This window comes from Capricornis sumatraensis, chromosome 20 (assembly GCF_032405125.1).
Source record: "Capricornis sumatraensis isolate serow.1 chromosome 20, serow.2, whole genome shotgun sequence".
Lineage (NCBI taxonomy): Eukaryota > Metazoa > Chordata > Mammalia > Artiodactyla > Bovidae > Capricornis > Capricornis sumatraensis.
In genome coordinates, this window is record NC_091088.1 from 31,638,932 (window position 1) to 31,655,922 (window position 16,991).

Consider the following 16,991-nt stretch of genomic DNA (forward strand, 5'->3'; position numbering starts at 1 on the left):
CTGAGAGCTCACGGTTGCTCCCACCTTTCATGGGCTGCTTTTGTGAGTTACATATTTTCTTTTTCGCTCACCATCTTTAAAATACATTTTTGCAATTATACTTCCAGGTATTTTCCTTATAGAAACATTCAAGCCCACAAACATATGTGTAAAGAGGTGGATCATGACAATGTTAGAGAAAAAGATGAAAAATATCCACATATCCATCCGTGTGTTGTTAAGTCGCTTAAGTCGTGTCTGACTCTTTCGTGAGCCCACTGTAACCACCAGGCTCCTCTGTCCACAGAATTTCCCAGGAAAGAATACTGGAGTGGGTAGCCATTTCCTTCTCCAGGGCACCTTCCCAACCCAGGGACTGAACCTGCGTTGCAAGCAGATTCTTTACTGCTGAGCCACCAGGAAAGCCTGTAGGAGACTGGTTATTGGGAAGTACCTAATTGTTCATCCAATAATGGAAATATTATAAATAAATATTATAAATAAATAAATATCCAATAACGGAATATTATGGAGTCATTGATTTTAAATAGATCTATTTGAACTAACATGGAAAAACCTACAGGCTCCAGACTCCAGTCATGAGCAAATCAAGTAAATGCTCTACGCCTCAGTTTGCTTGTCTGTAAAATGGGGACATTAATAGTAGCTATCTTGTGGAGATAATTGTGAGGATAAAACAAACTGATGAGAAGAATGACTACCACGTGATGAAAGCTTAATAAATGTTGGCTGTGACTATTATTGGATGTCAAGCAAAAATGCTAATTTTAATTATCATGTTCAGTGGAACCCCATTATAAATTTTTTTAAATACATGATGAGCAGTATATGAATGGAAAATAACTTTTATGTTTAGTATATTATAAAATTAACATATTTTCATGATTTAGAAAATTTTAAGATAAAATAACAGGCTCCCTTTTTTATGGTTTACTGTGATAGCTCCTTTACATGGGTTCAGGTTCTGGCTTCATATATCTTTAGGGAATGGGCAGCCCTGACCTTATGATTATACCCCTGCAGGATGGCCCAGCCTAGCGAGTATCACACAGATCAATATTTGCAAACTCCAGCCCTTATAGGACCTTTTTGAGGCTGTGCTGGCATGGTGTGTCCTCCTTCCCCTGGCCACGGGCAGCCAAGGTATTAGTAGAGCGCTTCTCTGTCCCTCCACTGCCAGGAACCCTGGTCCAGGGCTGCAAAGGGCAATCACAGGCCCAGGATCCCTGCTCCAGGGCCCAGCTCCACACTGCCTGCCCTTCTGCTCACAGCCCCGACTTCTGTCTCCACTCTGGCATCTGCAGCCCAACTCCTCCTTAAAGAAGCTGTGGTTTGGGACACAGCTCTTAGTGAGGGGGTCAGATCCCTGGCTCAGCTGCCAACAATGTGAACCTGGGCCAGACACGACATTTCTGGTCTTCCCTTTCCTTGTTGGGTGTGGGGGTGTCGACAACCTTGGTGATTTCCAAGGTTGGCAGAGCCCCACATGGCATGTTTAGGATGGCAGATTTCACCACCCCAGCCAGACACAGGCAGCTCCATAAGCCACGATCATTTCATCCTTGTTCTCACCTCTGCCTCCTCCTCAGCCTCAGGAAAATAAGCATTTTTTCATCACTGCTTTATAGCTAAGGAAATGGAGGCACAGAGAGGTCAGGAGACCTGCCCAAAGTAACACAGCCAGTAAGTGACCCAGCTGCGCTTATGCTCAGTCTGGCCTGACTCCAAGTGTCCTACACCTACCTGGATGTGCCGACATTTGCCCAGGATTGGCTGCTTCTGCACCCCAGTCCTACGAGCCATTTCTCAGCAGGCAGCGATTCTGGCTTGTGTTTCTGAACCTTTTGGAAATGACTAGGGGAGCCTTCCCCACACCAATTTTCCTTCTTTCCCCAGCCATTTCCTCCTGGATAGAAACACGTGCAGGTTCCCTCCCATCTTTTTGCCCTGTTGCTGCTGATTCCACATTGATGAGGGAGGCATAGGCAGGAAGAGGGCCTGGGAGTGGTACTCAGAGCAACAGTGGTACCTGGACCACCAGCCTTTCACAGTTTTCCAGGGAAGCTGGGTGGGGGTGGGGGTGGGGTGCAGATTTCTAGGCCCCTCTAAACACTCTGCAGGACCTGGAATCCGTATTTCACAAGCTGCCTTGGAGATTCACTAAGGTTTGAGCCTCACAGGGAAAAACAAGCCTCAGGTCTCCAGCCTTGCCAGATTCTCCATGTCTAAATGCCTTGCTGGGAGAAGAGCATGGGAGGAGTCCCATCAGGGGTCCCACAGAGCTGCCACCTCACCCTGAGTTACCTGCTCGGATGCCGTCCACCAGCCGGGACTTGCCTTCTTCCTGCTTCTCTCGGATGGCCTCTTGGACACAGCAGGGATTAATTGGCAGCAGCAGGGCCGTGTGCAAAGGATTAGGAGACGCTAGAGAGGGTGGGGAGGTGGTGGTGGAAGAGAGGTGATCGATGCCAAGGGGGCTGTCAGAAACCCCCCAGAGGCCATCAGGGATCTGGGCCTCAGGGAAGGAGCCCCAAGCGACCCTGCTTAGGGCATCGTGATTCCCCATAGACCTTGGCCACCCCACCTAGTGAAGGTGGGAGAATACCTGCTTGCAGCCCCCGGGGGGCCCTGGGAGACTCCTCAAGGTGACAGAGGCTCATCAACTCTCAGTCAGCAGTGGCAGCAGGCACACCCCAGCTCTCCAGCCCCAGCGGAGGGACTCAAGCAGCGTCTTTCTGTCCCAGAATCTTCTACAGCTTGGGCAGGGTCTCAGCACCCCTGCCTCGGGATCCACCAGAATGGCTGTCGTCCCAGGGCTGGGCCTTTAGAGAGGATCCAAGGACTGATGACTGACTGCACTCAAGCTGGCCTCCTGAACTGAAGTCCTACCCTAAAGAGGAGATGGTGATCTCAGGGGAGAAGGGGAGAGGGACAGAGACCCAGAGCAAAAGGGTTCAGTGAGGTGACAGGACCTGGGTGGGGGGCAGGGCGGTGGGCTGTTTAGCAAAAGGCAGGGGACTTAAAAAGCAGAGATATCACTTTGCCAACAAAGGTCTGTAGAGTCGAAGCTATGGTTTTTCCTGTAGTCATGTACGGGTGTGAGAGTTGGACCATAAAGAAGGCTGAGCACTTAAAAACTGATACTTTCAAATTGTGCTGGAGAAGACTCTTGAGAGGCCCTTGGACTGGAAGGAGGTCAAACCAGTCAATCCTAAAGAAATCAACCCTGAATATTCTCTGGAAGGAATGATGCTGAAGCCGAAGCTCCAATACTTTGGCCACCTGACGGGAAGAGCCCACTCATTGGAAAAGACCCTGATGCTGGGAAAGATTGAAGGCAAGAGGAGAAGAGGGGAAAAGAAGATGAGATGGTTGGATGGCATCACTGACTCAATGGACATGAGTTTGAGCAAGCTCCGGGAGATAATGGAGGACAGAGGAGCCTGGTGTACCGAAGTCCACAGACTCACAAAGAATCAGATATGACTTAGCAACTGAACAATAGGGGACTTGACTTGATTATCTACATTTCTCAACCTTGCCTATGTGCCAGGCAGCGTGCCAGCCTCTGCACACTGAGAAAGACAGAAATCGGACCTGCCCTCACAGAACTTCTGTTCCAACAGAAGATTCAGAAATAAAAAAGATTAACGATGAGTTTAAAAATATTGCAGATATGCTGAGTGCCATGAAAGAAACACGCAGAGCAGAAACATGTATGAGGTGATGAAGAGTGGGGGTGGGTGTAGGTGCCTCTATGCAGAGGCAAATATTTGCGCTGAGATGTAAGATTTAAGTGAATGGTGTTCCAGACAGAGGACACTGGAAGGGTAAATAAAGGTCCTGAGGCTGAAATAAGCTTGGATGCACCTGAGGGACAAAGTGGGACTGGGGGCTTAGTGGGGGTAGGGGAGAGTGGTAAGAGATGAGGTCCAGGACAGATCAGGCAGGGCCTGTAAGCCACAGTCAGAAGCTTGGGTTTTAGCTGATGGCCCATGGAAGCCCACGATGGTTCAGTTTAAAACAAGGGCTGGACACAATCTGTGAGGCTGCTATCTGGTGGGCAGGTGTAGAAGCAAGAAACTAGTCCGGAGGTAGTGGAGGAGCAAGCCACTTTGTGACTGAATGACCCGTGGGCTCTCCTTATGCTAAAACTCAGATATGCAACTCACCCGCAAGGCAACTGGTATCAGAGAATGCTCTTTCTGTCAGCAAGGTTGGACACCAATGGCAGAGCTCAAGGTGGCCCGGGCCATGCTCTGCCAATACCCGGCTGCTGAGGATCAGCGCTCCTCCCCCAGGCATCTCCAGCCAGACCCCTTCTAGAAAGAGCCAGCTCTCCTACTCTTCGTGGGTGCCCAAGTGATGGCCTGTATCATCAGTGACACTTCCTCAACGGAGGCCAGGGCAGAGATGACAAGGCTTGGACTAGGGTGGCAGGAAAGAGAAAGGGGAGAGGAGGGAAGAGGGAGGTGTTGAGGGTGTTCAGCTTGGGAAGAGTTTTGAAAGAAGTCATGAGCTCCACTTGGTTATGATGTCTGAGAGACATCCAAGTGGAAGTGTACAGCGGGTAACAAGAGGTGTGTGAGTGTTGCGGAGGTGGCGGGGGTGGGGAAGGTGGTGGGATTGGAGTTTAGGAGAGCCGGATGCCTGGAGATAGAAATTTTGGAGGCATCAACTCAGCTTGTAAATGACAGTTAAAGTTGCAGGACTGATTGAATCCAATGTAAAGAAGAGAAGGACCGAAGATGATGCCTAGAGCACACTGGCTTGGTCTGATTTGGGGAAAAGGAGGAGGGGCTGGGAAAGGAAAGTGAAGGAGCCCCTGGGGAGGGAGGGGGAGGACTAAGAAGTGGAGTGTGCTGCAGCCAAGACGGGTGAGTGTATTGCCAAGAGGAGTGCTCTCCTGAGAGCACCAGGTGAGCAGAAGCTGAGCTGTGCCCCCAGGCTGGGCAACCTGGAGCATGAAGCCTGGGCAGTGGGCAGAGTCACGTGGGCCTGGCTGAAGAGTAGTGGGCTGTAGGGTGAGGAAAGTAAATGGGGCTCAGCCACACCCCCATTGGATGACTCTCCTAAACATGTACACAGATAGTAAAAAGCCAGACTCGAAAGATCCCAGTGGTTTGTACATACAAAGCTGAGAAAGAGCATTATCAGCCTGTCTTGTCTATCTGGCTGCAAATGTAGATAATGAAACTTCAAAGAGAAGTGGAGGGGTCTTCCCTGCTGGTCCAGTGGTTAAGACTTCACCTTCCAATACAGGGGGTGTGGGTTTGATCCCTGGTGAGGGAACTAAGATCCCGCATGCCTCAGGGCCAAAAAACATAAGACAGAAGCAATATTGTAACAAATTCAATAAAGAGTTTAAAAATGGTCCACATGGGAAAAAAATCTTAGGAATGAAAAAAAGAAAAGCAGGTGGTTATACCACTCAGCCAGCAGACTGGTTACTTCTTTCAGGAGGTGGGATTGGAAAAGGGGCTGTGGAAGCTCCTCGGGATTGGCAGGGCTCTAACATGTTTTCTTTAGCTGACCTCAAATTTTAAAAACATTATTGTAGTATAACTTGTATGCCATAAAACTCACCCATTTTAAGTGTACAGCTCAATGATTTTTAGTAAATTGACTGTACAATGCCACATCTACTTTCAAAAAATAAACTCAGTTCAGTTCAGTTCAGTTCAGTCGCTCAGTCATGTCCGACTCTTTGCGACCCCATGAATTGCAGCACGCCAGGCCTCCCTGTCCATCACCAACTCCCGGAGTTCACTCAAACTCATGTCCATCGAGTCAGTGATGTCATCCAGCCATCTCATCCTCTGTCGTCCCCTTCTCCTCCTGCCCCCAATCCCTCCCAGCATCAAAGTCTTTTTCAATGAGTCAACTCTTCGCATGAGGTGGCCAAAGTCCTGGAGTTTCAGCTTTAGCATCATTCCTTCCAAAGAAATCCCAGGGCTGATCTCCTTCAGAATGGACTGGTTGGATCTCCTTGCAGTCCAAGGGACTCTCAACAGTCTTCTCCAACACCACAGTTCAAAAGCATCAATTCTTTGGCACTCAGCTTTCTTCGCAGTCCAACTCTCACATCCATACATGACCACTGGAAAAACCATAGCCTTGACTAGACGGACATTAGTTGGCAAAGTAATGTCTCTGCTTTTGAATATGCTATCTAGGTTGGTCATAACTTTTCTTCCAAGGAGTAAGTGTCTTTTAATTTCATGGCTGCAATCACCATCTGCAGTGATTTTGGACCCCCTCAAAAATAAAGTCTGACACTGTTTCCACTGTTTCCCCATCTATTTCCCATGAAGTGATGGGACCAGATGCCATGATCTTCATTTTCTGAATGTTGAGCTTTAAGCCAACTTTTTCGCTCTCCTCTTTTACTTTCATCAAGAGGCTTTTTAGTTCCTCTTCACTTTCTGCCATAAGGGTGGTGTCATCTGCATATCTGAGGTTATCAATATTTCTCCCAGCAATCTTGATTCCAGCTTGTGTTTCTTCCAGTCCAGTGTTTCTCATGATGTACTCTGCATAGAAGTTAAATAAGCATGGTGACAATATACAGCCTTGACGTACTCCTTTTCCTATTTGGAACCAGTCTGTTGTTCCATGTCCAGTTCTAACTGTTGCTTCCTGGCCTGCATACAGATTTCTCAAGAGGCATGTTAGGTGGTCTGATATTCCCATCTCTTTCAGGATTTTCCACAGTTTATTGTGATCCACACAGTCAAAGGCTTTGGCATAACTACTTCAGAGCATTTCTATCACCCCCAATAAGATCCTTCATGCTCATTGCTACTGCTGCTACTAAGTCGCTTCAGTCATGTGCGACTCTGTGGGACACCATAGATGGCAGCCTACCATACCAGACTCCCCGTCCCTGGGATTCTCCAGGCAAGAACACTGGAGTGGGTTGCCATTTCCTTCTCCAAAGCGTGAAAGTGAAGTCGCTTAGTCATGTCCGACTTTTAGCGACCCCATGGACTGCAACCCACCAGGCTCCTCCGTCCATGGGATTTTCCAGGCAGGAGTACTGGAGTGGGGCGCCATTGCCTTCTCCGTCATGCTCATTAGTCACTCCCCATTCCCACCCCCAGGCCCAGGCAACCACTAAACTGTTTTCTGTCTCTAAAGATGTAACTTCTAGACATCACACACAGATGGATTGTATATTGTGTAGAGTGTTTTTGTATTTGGTTTCTTTCATTTAATATAATGTTTTGATGGTTGTTCACAGTGTGGCATGTATTCATAATTCTTACCTTTTTCATTCCCAAGAGTATTCCATGGTATAGATATATCACAGTCTGTTTATCTATCCACTAGTCAACTTAAATTGTTTCCATATTTTGGCTATTATAATGAACGCTGCTATGAACATCTGTATGTAAGTCTTTGTGTGGACATATATTTTCATTTCTCCTGGGAAGATTCTTAAGGGTAGAATTTCAGGGTCATATGGTAAATTTAAGGCTTCCCAGGTGGTGCTAATGGTAAAGAACCCACCTGCCAATGCAGGAGATGCAAGAGATGAAAGGTTCAGTCCCCCCGTCGGGAAGATCCTCTGAAGAAGGAAACGGCAACACCCTCCAGTATTCTTGCCAGGAGAATCCCATGGGTGGAGGAACCTGGAGGGCTACAGTCCATGGTGTCACAACGAGTCAGACACGACTGAAGCAACTTAGCACACACACACACACTCATGGTAAATTAATGTTTTATGTTTCAAGAGACTGCTACACTGTTTTGCCAAGTAGTACCCCTGTCTTGACCCGACTGGTGGTTACAAGTCACTTTTTCAGTCGTGTCCAACTCTTTGGGACCCGGTGGACTGTAGCCCACCAGGCTCCTCATTCCATGGGATTTCCCAGGCAAGAATACTGAAGTGGGTTGCCATTTCCTTCTTCAGGAGATCTTCCCGACCCAGGGATCAAACCTGGGTCTACCCCATTTCAGGCAGACGCTTTACCCTCTGAGTCACCAGGGAAGTCCAGTAATTATGAGTTATATTACATATTTAAGCACTTTTTAGATTTTGTTATTTTTTAAGATTTTTTTTAATGTGGACCATTTTTAAAGTCTTTATTGAATTTGTTACAGTATTGTTTCTTCTTTTTTTTTTTAATGTTTGTTTTTTGGCTGGGAGGCATTCGGGATCTTAGCTCCCCAACCAGGGACTCCCCAACCCACACCCCTTGTGTTGGAAGCATGGAGTCTTAATGACTAGACTGTCAGGGAAGTCCCTGGATTTTGTTATATTTTTAACTTTAAAAGAGTGAAAAATTTTCTATGAGGTGGTGAATGAAGTCAACTCTAGGAAATTTTTCTTTAAGGGGTGGGACTTGGAGATGCTGGTCTGGGGGCTGGATGGAACACTACACTCGAGGAGGAGCAGCTAGGGAGCCAAATCCCACAGGAATCTCACAGCAGGGGTCCCAAGACGGCCCATTAGGCTCAGCAAGTGGACAGGTGTATGCAAAGCACATGCCAAGATGTGCAAATAAGTTAGCGTCTCCACAGGGTTCCCTCATGGGGGTGGAAGGGTTTCCCACTTCCAGTGATTCTTTTTTTTTTTTTTTGGTGCACTATGTAATCTGCAAAAATCTTAATCCCCCGACCAGAGACTGAACCCAGGGCCACAGCAGTGAAAGCGCTGAGTCGTAACCACTAGACTGCCAGGGATCTCCCTCAGTGGTTCTGACCACCTCAGGGTGCTTGGCTTAGGCTCTCATGACCTCGCTTTGGGAAGGTGGGAGGGAAGCTGCAGGACTACAGGGGGCTGGCCGTGGAGTATCACCTGATAATCCCTGTCGTGCTGAGGCCACCAATCTCACTGATCCCCTTATGCTGACCCTGAATCCTGGCAGCCACTAATCTCCACCTCTGGAGCCTCAAGGACTGGCAGGCAGGGCAGTGCCCTCTTCCCTGAGGTTTGCAAGGAGAGAAACACCCTGCCAGTTCAGATACCCCTCCTGACAGGGCCCAGGATCCTTGCCTAACACAGATGGGAACTTTGAGGCCCAGAGAGAGACAGTGACCAGTCTAAGGTCATACAGCCTGCCCTGGCCAGCCCTACCATGGTTACCCCCAGGAAGCCCCAGTTCCTTGTCTGATTTTCTCAACATGCCCATCCTGTGTGAGCCCCAGAGACAAGCAACCTTCAGGCAGGCTGAACAAGGGGGCTAGTGTAAGGACCCAAGGGGGCAGCAGGCTCTTCTCCTCGGAGCCTGTGGTTGCCAGGGTTGCCAAGGAGCTGGTGCCCTCACAATGAGGCTGCAATGGGCATTGGCTCTGCAGAATGTCCCTTTATTCTCCTGTCTCATAAGGCACTGGGGCCTGGCCCATCTCTCTACCTCTCTTCCCCACTGAACAGGCAAAGGAGGAGAAAATCTCTATAAGCCTGTGCACCTGGGGCTGGTGGCCTGCAGGTGAGGTACTGCATAGCTGGATGGGGGGCAAGGGGTCCACCCTCCCCCTCCTCTCACTGCTCCCATTCCTTGCCTCTCCCTTTGAAGGCCCAGCCCCTGGGGCAGCTTTCCCATCCAGTCGTCATGCCCTCTCCCCTCTAAAGGTCCTCTCTCCTCCTATCCACCTCTCTGTTGCCCTCCTCCATCTCTCACCTCCCACTAGGGTCAGAAAGGAAGCAACCAGACTCAACAAATTCTCATTGAAGTTTAAACGACTCAAAGGCTCTGGGAATATCTGCTTTTTAAAAGGGAGCGCTGGAGAACCAGCCATATTTTTTCCTAGTTCATATCCATTACGTTTCTCCCCTTATGTAAAACTTCCCCATGTCTCCCTGTAGAATGTTGAGCAAATGCCAGGTACCTGAGCTAATGCCAGAAATCCATAATTAATTACCCAGAGGCAGGCTGAGCTCACTTCTGAACCCACTTGCTGCTGTTGCTTCCTGCTCATTATTGCAGAATAGACACAAATGGCATCTCTTTTAGACAATTCCCTGAAAGCCCCAGCCCCAGCCTCCCCACATACACCCCCTCCTGTACGGACCTCTGCCAGAGCCCTTAGCACATGCTCTGTGAGTGTGTGTGTATGTGTGTGTGTCTGTGTGTTTCTGAGTGTCCCTGACCCCACCACAGCTCCTGGCTCACAGTAGGTGCTCAATACCTGTTGGATGACAAGTCAGCACTGGCCAAGGTTGTGTTCCCACACAGAAGGGTGTCTGCTGCAGGTGTCTCCGCCACCCAGCCATGGCCCGCATCATCGACCTGGTGCCCTGGGAGGATGGCTCCACCCACATGTACGCATCCCCAGCCATCCTCCTGCCCATGCCCCGGCGGCGCAACCAGCTGGCCGGCGTGAAGCAGCAGCTCTACCACCCGGCCCTGCCCAGCCTGCGCCGCATGGACATGGACTCTGTCAAGGCCTGCCTTTCTGACGAGCACTGCCAGTCCACCACCTACTGCCGCAAAGGTCGGGCCACCTGGCCACTGCTGGTGGCCCTCGGGGCCTTAGGGGAAGGCGTGGGTGGTTTGGAGGAGAGAGATCTCAGAGGCAGAAGCCAGGAGTGGCAGATGAAAGGGTTAGAGGGACTAGTCCCAGCTCTGCTCCTCCCTGCTTGAGAATCCTCCAGGTCTGAGCCTCTGTTTCCCTATCAGGAAAATTGGAATGCCAGCAGGGTGGCCTCTCAGGGCTATTGGGAGATTGTTGTTGTTCAGTCGATAAGTCAGAAATGACTCTTGACGACCCCATGGGAGTCCTCCGCTACCTCCTGGAGTTTGTTCAAATTCTTGTTCATTGAGTCGGTGATGCTATCTAACCATCTCATCATCGATTGCCCCCTTCTCCTATGCCTTCAGTCTTTCCCAGCATCAGGATCTTTTCCAATGAGTGATGTCTTCATATCAGGTGGCCAAAGTATTGGAGCTTTAACTTCAGCATCAGTCCTTCCAATGAATATTCACGACTGATTTCCTTTAGGATCAACTGGTTTGAGATTAACTTTGTGAGATTAAAGTGAGATAAGGCATGAGAACTGCTTAGAGTAGTGCCTAGCACATACTATGTGCTCAACAATAATGTTGTTGTTATTCATGGAGAGAGAACTGCAGAGGTCAGCAGTGCAGGAAGAGGAAGAATAATAACAGCAGTAATAATTTCTGCCCAGTCATCTCTCCCTTTGAAAAAGGAAGATAAAGATACCTGTCATGAAAGAGAGGGGAACATGGAAGCCTCTGGGGTTAAGGACTGCACGGGGCTAAGGAAGAACTCTTCACTGGCGGAGAAGCTTGGGCACTGAGGTAGGGGTGCCACGCAGATGCCCACATGCATGCATTTCAGCACATTTATTCATTGCCCGCTTTGTACTTGAGTCTGTACTTGAGTTTGTACTTTGTACAAAGGCCTTCTAGCTAGGGGGAGCAGCACATACAGAGGCCTGGAGGGGAGAAGCTGCTCGAGGTGTTGGTGAACTTGAGGGATTTGGTTGGGCCCAAGGACAAAGTACGTGGGGGCAGCAGGAGCTGTGGCTGGTGGTGGGGACGCAGCTCAGGGAGGGCCCTGTTGTTGAGCTCAGCAGTCTGGACTTTCTTGGGAGGTAGATAAGAACCCCTGAAGGTTTTAAGCAGGAAAGAGGTCTGAGCACTGGGGTATTGGGGAGGGGGTGACCGAGAGGGACTAGAAGTGGATAATGGGGGAGGGGTTAGTGGTTAGGACACTGGGAAGGACCACAGCCTTCAGGAGGTAGTGACAGTGTCTTGGCTATGGGGGAGGGACTCAGAAGGTATTTAGGAGATAAAGGAATAGGACTTGGTACCAGTGTAAGTAGAGGGGCAAGAGTGGGGAGTCCAGGGTGACACCCAGGTTCAGGCTCAGGTGACAGATGCAAAGAGCCTGTCAGAGATGATAGGGGATCTCCAGAGGTCCCACAGAGACTCCTGCAGGGCCAAGAGGGAAAACACAAATAGGGGAAGTGGGTAGGGAAGCAGTGGGGGGCGGGGTGAAAGTGAGGTGGAGCCCCCTCCCCTACCCCTCTATAAAGGGGAGCAGCTATAGGGTCCCCTTGACTGCTGTGTGGGAAGGGTCAGCACAGTTCTGCCAATTTCCTAGCTCCCAGGAGAAGCCAGGAATCTAGATTTATAGGGAGAGCTCTTGATTTAGATATGCATTTTATTGCAAGTAAGTTTTAATCAAAGCAATGGAGCCACAGGTTTAAAATGTTGTAACAATGTACTTTTAAAAAATTCTTGCTCTTCCTCATTCTCTTCATTCTCACTTACAGGTAACCACTCTGAGTTCCTGATGTATCCTTTCATTCTTTACTACTGCAAATACAAATCTGTTCTTTTCCTCTACAGCTTTTTTTTTTAATTACGAACATATTCAAACATAGAGGAAAGTTGAAAGACTAATATTTGAACATTTATTACCTTCTATCTGCTTCAATTAATGTTTTGCCATGTTTATTTTCACTCTTTCTCTCTCTATCTCTCTCACACACACACACACTCAAACACACTTTAGCAATCAGTTTCCAGTGATAAAAACAACTTCCTACATGACTCCCTACTATTATCACATTTAGGAAAGTTAAAGATAATTCCCTAACATCCAATATTCAGTCCATATTAAAATGTCCCCAATTATCCCCAAAGATGTCTTTCACAACTGTTAAAAAATTTTTGGAACCAGGATTTGATCTCGGATTGTGCCTTGTATTTGGTTGTCATGTCTCTTGGGCCTTAGTCTAAAACCAATCTATCCACTTTCCATTTTTCCCTCATAATACCAACTTTTTAAGAAATCCAAAACAGTTGTGTTGTAGACAAGTCTCACATCGTGAATTTGAGTAGTTCTTTCCTTATGGTGTTGTTTACCTTGATAGTCTAGTTTCTGTAAACCAGGAATTAGGTGTAGAGGCTTGACTGTAAAAGCTTTCACAAGTTTTGAATGCCGCATTTGCCATGATGGCTCGGCAGGGGGCACCTAACATCAAACAGACTGTTAGTGGTGCTGCTTGATGACGTGGTTAGGTGATGACCTAAATGTATATTCTTGTTTGCCTCCAATCGTCTCAATTTTAGTCTTTAAAGACAAAGGTAGCACATGGCATATACTCTTCTGTACCTTGGAAGTTCTTGAATCAAGAACTTTATTTTTAATCAAGGCATAGTGAGGATGCATCATGGTTTATTTAGCCAGTCCTTTAATGACAGACACTTGGGTTTTTTCCAGTCATTTTCTATTATAATACAAACAACGCTGAAATGAGTAAACTTTATACCCACATCATTTCCCAGTTGTGCAAAATATAAGATAGGATAAATTCCCAGAAGTAGGAGTATAGGGTCAAAAGATACATGTATTTATAGCTCTGATAGATAATGCCAATTTCTTTCCATAGGCTCAAATTAATTTATTATCCCCCCTGGCAATGCATGGCAATGACCCTGTTTCTGGTAACTGCACTAACTCCTCTCCCTTTTTCTCTCTCCTTCAGATGACTTTGATAATGCCTACTTCACACTTCTCGGTGTCCCCAACAAACCCCTGCAGTGCTTGGTGAGCGTCCTTTGTCCCTGGTTTGCCCTGGAGAGAGGACCTGAAGGTCCTTTGTGCACCCAGCACCAAGCACCCCCGGTCCCAATCTCCATTCCGATCACTTCCTCAGCTACCTCTCTGGGACCCTACCCTGCCCTTCCCACCTCTTTCCGGGGCTTCGGGAGCCCCCTGGGTCAGATGGTTCGAGTGCGCCCAGCTCCCTGACTTCCTTCCTCCTGGCAGGACATCACGGAGACCGGCCAGAGGCTCCGAAACAGGTACCACGAGGGAAAGCTGGCTCCCATCGCACCGGGCATCAATAGGGTCGACTGGCCCTGCTTCACGCGCGCCATCGAGGACTGGTCCCGATTCGTGTCCTCCGCGGGAGAGTTCAAGCTGCCCTGCGCGAGCAAGAAGGGTCAGTCTAACCTCGCGGAGGATGCCCTAGGGCGGGAGAGACAGCTGAGCCGCTGGGTCCATAGAGCTGGGACCCCGAGCGCTGACCAAAGACGAGCAGGGGGCTTCCGGGGTGGAACCTGACAAAGACTGGGGAAGAGCGGCAGCCGCGGCACTCGGAGGGTGCAGCGCGCAGACCGGCTGAGGGGCACAGAGGCGGGGCTTATATTGGGGAGGGGGCGGTGCCAGGTCCGAGCAGTGGGAGCCAGTGGGGCGGAGGTGGAGGGCAGGCGGAACAAAGTCCGGAGGCCGGACTGGTTCCACGAGCAGGCGTGAGGCGTGGCTTGACCTAGGGGCGGGGATCAGGTAAGAGCCCGGGCGCGGGCTTGCTCAGGGCGGGTGTGGGGCCGGAGACCAGCGGTCTTTTCGCAGTCGAGAGCTTCAGCGGCTATGCGGTGCGGTACTTGAAGCCGGAGGTGACCCAGAGCTGGCGGGTAGGAAGGGCTGCTCGCCGACCGGTCCCTGGGGACGCCGGGGTGGAGGAGAAGCTGCTAACACGGGGGTCGGGGAGGGGGAGAAGAGACCCGGACTAGGGTCTCCGAGAGCTCAGAAGGCCAAGATCTCCGGCAGTCAGCAATGTGCGGGGCGTCGGCGAGGGGCGAGGTCCGTGTCCCCCGTCCTCAGTAGACACCCCCCATCCCTCTGGCCCGCCCCAGTTCTGTCTTAACCAGAATCCCAGTCTGGACCGCTATGGACAGAAGCCCCTGCCTTTCGACTCCCTGTAAGTGACCCCACACAGACCCCGGGGGACCCCATACCTGGGAAGGAGGCTGGGGTCTTGGCAGCTTTCACCAGCACATACCAAGTGGCCCTTGAAAATGTGAGACCTCCAAAGCATCGATTGGCTCCAAAACACCAAAAGAAAATTTCAATTTCAAAATGAGTAAATGTTTAATTCCTACAAAACGGAGCATCCTGCCATCCAGTCCCTAGCAACTCCACCCTTCAGAGTGGAGGCTTTTGGGTGGGGCGCAGGTGCAGTGTAATCCTGGTGGGATGGCACCTCCCGGAGTGGCGGTTCCCAGAGAGGGTCACTCTTCTCCGCCTCGGCCTCGCCCTCCTCTATTTCAGGAATGCTTTCCGACGTTTCGGCTCCAACTACAGGTAAGGCCCCAACTGCAGGTAAGGCCCCAACTGCAGGAGGCAGGGAATGACTCCGCCCCGCTCCCGCCCCATCTGGCCACGTCTCCGGTGGGACCGCGCTTGGCGGCCTCAGTGCTCAGGCGATGCTCAGATCCCTCTCCACTCGCAGAGCCTCATGAGGGAGGTGCCGGGGTATTGGTACCCTCCTGGGTGATGTCAGGAGCATTCGAAGGGCTTCCCCCTTGAGAGATCCTCTCCAGGCAAAAGTGCAGCCTATTGGGAGGTGGAGGGAGCAGTTATTGTTCAGTCCCTCAGTCGTGTCCGAGTCTTTGCGACGACCCCATAGACTGCAGCACCCCAGTTTTCCCGGTCCTTCACCGTCTCCCGGAGTTTGCTCAAACTCATGTCCACTCGATTTGGCCCAGTCAGGACAAAAGACAAAGATGGGGAGTAGCGGGGTGGGGGTTTACCTGGGCAAAGAGCAGGGACAGAAAGAGTAAAGAGATGTATAAGAAATATAATGGAAAGAGCCAAGAATTTGCCTTCCAGAAGGCAGGTAAGGTGGTAAGGACTGGGACTAGTGTTCCCAACAGGAGAATGCAAGATACTCAAGCACCTTCATAACTTGGCTGTCTCCCACCTCTCCAGGCCCATTCCCTACACTTCAGCGGTACCAGACTCCTGGGGGCAACCCAAACCACCCACACAACTGAGCACTCCACATCTTTGCTTGTGCTATTTCAGCGCCTCGATGATCCTTCCATCTCTCCCCGGAAAACTCCTCCTTACTCTTTAAAGCCCAACCCCCATGTCCCATCCTTCTTGAAGTCTTCTCTGACCTTCTGCCCCTCCCCTCCACCTCAAACCACCCCCCTCCAGAGGGTCACCTCATGTGCATCCCTCTCTATTTTGGAGCACACAGACTATTGCATTATAATTCCATATTGATGAAAGTCTGTCTTCTCTCCCCTACCCTTGCACATAGAAGGGAATGCTATCTCTTTTGATACTAGTATATAATGCCTTTCAGAGTAGGTTCACTAAATGATTGAAAAATGAGGCAGACTCACAGGAGATAAGAATGAGGCAAATTGGAAATGGGGCTTGAAAATCAGAGACCAGCCAAAAATATATGAAAGGAAATAGGGAGCCAATGAAGGCTCTTGAGCCATAAGAGACAGGATGGAAGCTGTGTTTTCAGAGCCTTAAAGGCAGGTAGGTGGGTTTTGTGAGGAATACCTAGAGAAGGACAACCTGATTTTTTCCCCAGGACACCCTGGAGGCCCCCACCCTCACCCCTGTTTCTTTCCACAGTCGTGTCAACTATCTGACCCCCTGGCATTAATCTGTGAAAAGGAGGCTGACACCCAGGCTGTCTAACTGTGCCACTCACGTTCCCCAGCAGGACAAGGGTATATGGTGGCCATAACCCATTTCCCTAAGCAGAAATAAACCTTACACTCCACAGGGAGGCACCCGACCCCTGTGTGTGTGTATGTGTGTGTGTGTGTGTTGCAAAGGCTGGGGGAGGATCAGGACCTCAGGATGATGATATTTTACCCTAACCTGCCTCCTGCCCTCTCCTGGAGGACTGATGGAGTCTAGGAAAGATGGACCTGGTGACCCCAGGCAGAGAGTCAGGGTCTAAGCCCCAAGCCCCAGCTAGGGATGAGGTGCAAACTCAGGCCGGGAATTAGGTTCTCTCTGTGCCCCTGTCCACTGCTTATAGGCCTGCAGGCAAGCCCCTTCCACCTCAGACTCTGAACTTGAGTCAAAAAGAGAAAAGAGAGGGCACAAAAGGGATTTAAGACCCCTCTCTCAGATGCCCCTGCCATACCAATATATGCTGGGGGGCTTCCCTGGGCCTGGGTCCCCTTGAAGAAACGGAGTCAGGCCCTGGAGGTTTGGCCCAGGGCCTCAATTCATGGTGAAGCAACACAGTGTAG

The 16,991-nt window shown here is 49.9% G+C and overlaps 1 protein-coding gene across 1 annotated transcript; it reads left to right on the forward strand.

Moving 5' to 3' along the window:
- Positions 1–9,374: 9,374 nt before the first annotated feature.
- On the forward strand, positions 9,375–16,390 carry SPMIP8 (sperm microtubule inner protein 8). The gene is made up of 8 exons (XM_068992891.1): positions 9,375–9,423; positions 10,185–10,440; positions 13,466–13,527; positions 13,750–13,924; positions 14,335–14,396; positions 14,619–14,683; positions 15,034–15,066; positions 16,360–16,390. The coding sequence occupies exons 2-8, from the start codon at positions 10,218–10,220 to the stop codon at positions 16,388–16,390; spliced, it is 651 nt and encodes a 216-aa protein (XP_068848992.1). The 5' UTR covers positions 9,375–9,423; positions 10,185–10,217.
- The last annotated feature ends 601 nt before the right edge of the window (positions 16,391–16,991 follow it).

What these genes read in the sequence shown, in the direction of transcription:
- SPMIP8 (XM_068992891.1), top strand. Translation starts at nt 10,218, where the DNA reads ATGGCCCGCATCATCGACCTGGTGCCCTGGGAGGATGGCTCCACCCAC. An exon ending in CCCCTGCCTTTCGACTCCCT is followed by an intron (nt 14,684 to 15,033) that starts GTAAGTGACCCC and finishes CCTCTATTTCAG; the next exon opens with GAATGCTTTCCGACGTTTCG. An exon ending in CGTTTCGGCTCCAACTACAG is followed by an intron (nt 15,067 to 16,359) that starts GTAAGGCCCCAA and finishes TTCTTTCCACAG; the next exon opens with TCGTGTCAACTATCTGACCC.